General features: G+C 48.0%; 1 protein-coding gene across 1 annotated transcript; it reads right to left on the bottom strand.

Annotated features, from left to right (window-relative positions):
- Positions 1-2,720: 2,720 nt before the first annotated feature.
- On the bottom strand, positions 2,721-3,356 carry Rnf222 (ring finger protein 222). The gene has a single exon (XM_042670732.1). The coding sequence runs from the start codon at positions 3,354-3,356 to the stop codon at positions 2,721-2,723; it is 636 nt and encodes a 211-aa protein (XP_042526666.1).
- Between the last annotated feature and the right edge of the window lie 3,092 nt (positions 3,357-6,448).

Raw genomic sequence — 6,448 nt, 5'->3', positions numbered from 1 at the left:
TCAAATTTCCCTTGGTAAGAATTTTAACAATATCCATTTCTGCCAACAATTTAACTGCTATTCTGAGCCACAGCTGCACAGTAGGTTATAAAACTTTCAGAATTTGCTGGATACTAGTGGCTTATGCCAGTAATCCTAGCTACTCAGGGGGTTGAGATCTGAGGATTGTGGTTTGAAGCCAGCCTAGGCAAGAGAGCCTATGAGAGACTCTTCTCTCCAATGAACCAGCAACAAGGTGGAAGTTGAGCTGTGGCCCAAGTGGTAGAGTGCCAGTTTTAAGCAGAAAAAACATATGAGAACTGGAGGCCCTGAGTTCAAGCCCCAGTATCAGAAGATACACACACACACACACACACACACACACACACACACACTATTATTCTAAAGGTCCAATCTGAGAGCTTCTCATGTGCATTACTGAGTCAATGGATGAAATCTTTGCGAAAATAGATACCTTTATTTAAAAAATAGCTTTTGACATCCTTTGAAAATAAGTGGCATCCACAAGTCACAGCTGAAGTTTATGGAAACACTCTGAATATATATAATTTTTTTTTTGCCTGTCCTGGGGCTTGAACTCAGGCCTGAGCTTCTCTGTGCTCAAGGCCAACACTCTACCACTTGAGCCACGGCACCACTTTCAGCTTTTTATGCTTATGTGGTACTGAGGAATTGAACCTGGGGATCTTGCATGCTAGGCAAGCACTCTACAACTAAGCCACATCCCCAGCCCCACTCTGGGTATTTTTGAAAGACACTTTTGCTAAAGACAACAGAATCTGAAAAGATACCAAATGAAGTCCCTAGAAATTTGTGCCACTGATTGAAGCAGCCTGGCTGAGGTGAAGACAGACTCTTCAGAGTGTTTGTAAAGTTAACCTTATTTTTGATCCTATAATAAATATTTCCCTACATAATCCACCTGCTTTCTCCCTTCCCACCAGTAGCCCCTATGTTCTAGAGTTTTGAAAAGAGTATACAGAGGCCTGCAAGTACATTAGAAGAGCTCTCCCTGTCTAAAGTCTCCCCTGCAATATGGTTCCCCCCGCCCCAGTGGTCCCCAAAGGCGACCCTGCAGCTATCTGGGGACTAGATACAGAGGTTCAGCTGGCACCAGTGGCTCATGCCTGTAATCCTAGCTACTTAGGAGGCTGAGATCTGAGGATCATGGTTCAAAGCCAGCCTGGGCAGGAAATCTGTGAGACTCCTATCTCCAATGAACAACCAGAAAACTGGAAGTGGTGCTGTGGCTCAAAGTGGTAGAGCCCTAGCCTTGAGCTGAAGAGCTCATCAACAGTGCTCTGATCCTGAGTTCAAGCCCCATAACTGACAAAAACAAAACAACAAAAAGAGCTACAATACTATTCCTTTCTCCCCACAGATAAAAAGTGTGTGAGAGGAGTTTAGGTGTTGGAGTGCTGAGCTGTTGGCACATACTAAATGCCAATCTCTTATCCATCTGTAAAAAAATCACTGGAAGCTTTTGTTGTTTTCAATCCAAAAGTATGAGTTGACTTGGTGAACCCCTCCATGAACCAGCCCAGAACTTTCCTTAAATAGTCACTCCTTAGGTGAGATGCAATCTCGGGTCCACCTGAGGTGGACTTGATCAAAAGTTCCCACCAGAGTCCAGTGTTCTGTCCCCTAGGGCAGTGGCCTTTGGCAAGTGCAGCAGCAACACCTGCGATACAGCGTCCCTGACAAGTCCAGCTGTTTTCTTCCCCACCCTTCCTTACCCTGTTAAGCCTGAGAATCCACCTCAGAAACTGGCCAGGCTGGTGTGGCCTCTAATGGATGGTTGGGTCATGAGGAGGAGGAAGAGGAGGAGGACTTGACAGGTAGGGAAGCAGAAGCCCCCAGGGGTTAATTTGCCCGCATAGTTTTCTGCTGACTCAAGTCTCACCTGGCAGGTGTCCCCTTCACTCCCTGCCTTTCATTCCACCCTGAGAACCCCAAGATTTAAAATGAAGCCCATTCCTTGGGCCTGGGGGAGAGAGAGACCTTTGACTCTGGGGACAGTCAACCACTGTTTCCTGTCCTGGCCTCAGCTCTTCAGGGTGACTATTTGTTGCTGTCCCCCTCCCGCTTCTGCCCAGAAACCCAGGGTCATAACCTCTGAGATCATCTTCTGGGTTGGAGGCAGGGAAGACTTGAGGGGGTGGAATGCCATGAGGGTCAAATATGGGTGCCAAGATTCTGAGAAAGCTGTGTTTGAGTCCTGTCCCCGACCTTTTTGTTTGTTCCTCAGGGCAAGCTGGAGAGTCTACCTAGGTGGACATTTTGGCCTGGACCAGGCCTGCCACTGGCCACCCATTGAGTATGATGGAGGCCCTCAAAAGTTCCTGGTTCCTAGGGAGGACCACTTGGCTTCAGGGAAAGTCTCCTGGCAGGTAAAGTCTGCACTTCAGGGCTGGTGACTCCACTGGAGGGCAGTGACCAGCTATCTTCCAGCCTGTTCTATTCCCAGAGGGTGAAGGATTTACTGAAGGTGGGACATGGAGGCTGAGCTGCTTGGCTCAGATCTCCAACCTCCAGCCTAAACCTAGCCCCACTCCGGCCCCATCTCTGCCCAGGCCCTCTCCCCTGGAAGCCTTGATCCACATCTGCATTTGTTACCTCTACTCTCACCCTGGCCATGGCTGGCCTGGCAAAGGAACAAGACAGCTACCAAAGCAACTCTGAGGCCAGGTCTTCCTCAGTCATCCTCTTGGTGATGTGGCTCATGCCTGCTTCCTCACCAACAGCACCCAGGGCAGGATGGCGGCTACCACAGCCACCACAGCAATGAGGGTGATGAGCAGCAGGGCCCGAGAGCGGCAGCAGAAGGAGCGGGTGGAGCTGGGCGCTGGAGACACCTCGGAGAGCTCTGCCAGGCTCCGCCGGGGCAGCACGCTGTCTTGTTCCCCCAGGGGCATCCCATGACGACTGATGATGAAGATCTGTGATTCCCGGGGCAGGCTGGGCAGCGGGTCCAAGGGAAGTTGGACACCCTGGCTTGAGGATGATCTCCAGACTGGCTGGGAGATGGCCAGGGGGCTTGTGGGGGTCCCACGGTCGGGTGAGGGCCCAGGTGGCAGGCCCACTGGCACGGCCAGGGTCTGTGAGCTCTTGTCCAGCATGGAGGGCCAGCGGGAGCTCTTCTTGCTGAGGAAGGTGACGTAGCGACAGATGGGGCAGACAATGGTCCTCTGGACCTGCCCATCCACCCGGGTGGACAGCAGGTACTTGACCAAGCAGTCATGGCAGAACACATGGCCGCAGCTCAGGGTCCGGCTGGCCCCGTCCAGATCCCGGAACTTCTCATAGCACACAGGACATTCACTGCCCGAGCTGTCCTTGCTCTCCCCTTCTGACATGGCCCCAGGAGAAGGCAGGGCTTAGCTGGAAGAGGGGAAGGGCAAAGGGTTGTGAACAATGAGGCCTTTTCCTTCCTTCCTAGCCTCTTTGTAACTCCGCCCACTCTCCTGCCTCCAGCTTCCTTCATCCCTTCTCCTTACAGCTTCCTCTTCTTTCTATGTCTACTCTTTCCTGTTCTATTGCTTCTCCTCAGCGTCTCCTCCTGTAAGCCTAGTTACGCAGGAGGCTGAGATTTGAGGATTGTGGTTTGAAGCCAGTGTGGGCAGACAGATCCTAGAGACTCTTATTCTCAATTAACCAGAAAAAAAGCCAGAAGTAGAGGTAGGGCTCAAATGGTAGAGTGCCTCCTGAGTAGCAAGTAAGAGCATGAGGCCTTGAGTACACACACACACACACACACACACACACACACACACACACACACACACACACACACACACACACAAACTAAGCTCCAGAGCCTAAAGCCCAAGGTCCTTAGAGGAAATGTGCAGGCGCTTCTGGTCCTGGGCACCCCAGCCGTGGTAGGAAGGAGTAGAGGGTTATGAAAAGTACATAAAGCACCTGATGTCTCAGCCATGAGATGCACTCATGCTGAGGTCACCACCTTGCCTCTTCCAGGTTACGTGACGGAAGGAAAGACAGGGAGACCCAGTTCCGGGATCAGACAAGTTGCTAAATTTGCCCAGCCCCAAGTCTTGTCTTCAGTTTGGGTTCAGATCTCAGGTGACCATTTCTTAGGAAAGCATCTGCTACTCCTCAACCAGGCAAGACTGATCCGTGGCCCCCATGGCTCCTGTGAACATCCCCACATAGTTTTACTCTCTCTGAGAGAGTAAAACAGGCCAGTGGATGGTATTCCAAAATGCTAAGCATGGTTACAAAGCAATGACTGTTCTAAAAATAAAGCTTAGAACTTACACAGGCAAATGTTTGCTGGACCTCTTCATAGTTATCCCCCAACCACACTCAGTCATTCTTCAGATTCCTCTTCTGAGGCTGCCTGAGGCAGACAATCTCCCGATGAGCCTCAGTGAAGGCGGATTTTCATTTGTGGAGGATGTGGTAGCAGCTGTTTTGGAAATGACCAAAAGTCACTGGCATCCAGATCTGGTGAGAAAGTAAATGAGTGATCATGTGGTGTGCTATTGTTTGAAATTCAAAGATATGGTGTCATTATAATGTGGCCCAGTGGAGTTTAAAAGCTTTCTTTTTGTGTGTGTGCATACAAGTAACTGAGGTTTGAACTCAGGGCCTTGCACTCTTGTTTAGTTTTTTGTTCAAGGCTGATGCTTTACCATTCAAGCCACATCTCCACTTCCGGCTTTTTGCTGGTTAATTGGCTATGAGTCTCATGGACTTTCTTGCTCAGGCTGGTTTAGAACTGTGATCCTCAGATCTCTGTTTTCTGAATAGCTACAATTACAGGTGTGAATGACTGATGCCCAGCTTAAAGTTTCTTAAAGCAAAGGAATGATGCCCAAAGATGCTATTGCCAGAATTATTGATGAGTTTGAAGGGACCTTACCAAACAGCTAGGTGGAAATCCAGTGAAGTCTCACTCTCTTCATTTAAACTCCCAGTATCACATCTGTGTAGTCTTTTTTTTTTTTTTTTGGTGCAGGGCTTGAGCCCTGTCTCTGAGCTATCACTCAAACCATACATCCACTTCTGACTTTTTTTTTTTTTTTTTGGTTAATTGGAGATAAGAGTTTCATGGGCTTTCTCCTCTGGGCTGGCTTTGAACCATGATTCTCAGATCTCAGCCTGCTTAGTAGCAAGGATTACAGATATAAACCATTGGTACTGGGCACACCTGTGTATTCTAAATTTACCTAGAATACTCTCTTGGGAAGGAATCATGATCCCTGTTATCAATATTTTCTTCCATCTGTGACAGAAAAAAGACCCCAGAACACACTGACAACCTACAGCGGTGTGGCAGCCCCGAGACCTGACAGATGACATAATGGGAAGAAGATTAGCTTCTAGGAGGGATCAACTATAAAGATCACAAATCTTTTGGAATCTCTCCCCTCTCTTGGCTTAGTTCCAAATTCATTTTGCCATGCTGAAAATGTTCTGTCATTAAGAAAGAATGAAAAATATGTGGATGTGGTGATCGGTATAGGGGCCATATAGGCCACCTACACTTTTATAGGGGCCAGCTTTAGTTTCTCAGATGGCCAGTGTAGCCCCTAGGCTGGTGAGAAGAGTGTCAAGTGCTCAGATGGTGAAACTGGGTTCAAATCCTTCATATCCCAAATTGCTGTCTAAATAACCTTCGCCAAGTTGCTTAACCTCTCTGGGCCACAGTTTCCCATCTGTATAGTACCCCTTTCCTCCAAAACCATTAGTGATATTGAGTTCTAGTGTGGATGAAGAGTGTGGCACATAGTAGATGTTGTATAAATTGGAGATCCATCTATCCATCCATCCATCCACCCACCCACCCACTTAATCATTCAACAGATACTTACCAAGTACCAATTATTTGCTAAATACCGAATTTACACATTGGAGATAAGAGTGATCATAAAATGGAAAACATGGAATTTTATAGACGAGAGGACATTAGAATTGTGTATGTGTGTGTGTTTGTGTGTGTGTTGGTTCTGGGGCTTGAAATCAGAGCCTGGGCCCTGTTCCTCAGCTTTTTTGCTCAAGGCTTGTATTTTACTACTTCAGCCACAGTTGTCTTTTTGGTGGTTAACTGGAGATAAGAGTCTCACAGATTTTTTTGCCTGGGCTGTATTTTGAACTGGAATGCTCAGATTTCAGCCTCCTAAGTAGCTACGATCACCGGTGCTCGACTTAGAATTATTTTTGAAAAAAAAATATTTTTTGATATGGAGAATTGATAATCACCTTCTAGTTTTGTTTGTTTGTTTTTTGTTTTTTCTGGGGTCTGGTTGTGGGGCCTGAACTCTAGGCCTGGGCGCTGTCCCTCAGCTCTTCAGCTCAAGGCTAGCATTCTACCACTTGAGCCACAGTGCCATTTCCGGCTTTTTCCTTTTTGCTTATGTGGTGCTGAGGAATTGAACCCAGGGCCTAAGGCATGCAAGGCAAGCGCTCTACCACCGAGCCACCT

The sequence above is a fragment of the Dipodomys spectabilis genome, unplaced genomic scaffold, assembly GCF_019054845.1.
Source record: "Dipodomys spectabilis isolate Male_0828 unplaced genomic scaffold, ASM1905484v1 ptg000576l, whole genome shotgun sequence".
Classification (NCBI taxonomy): Eukaryota; Metazoa; Chordata; class Mammalia; order Rodentia; family Heteromyidae; genus Dipodomys; species Dipodomys spectabilis.
This window is presented reverse-complemented; position numbering and strand designations above follow the sequence as displayed.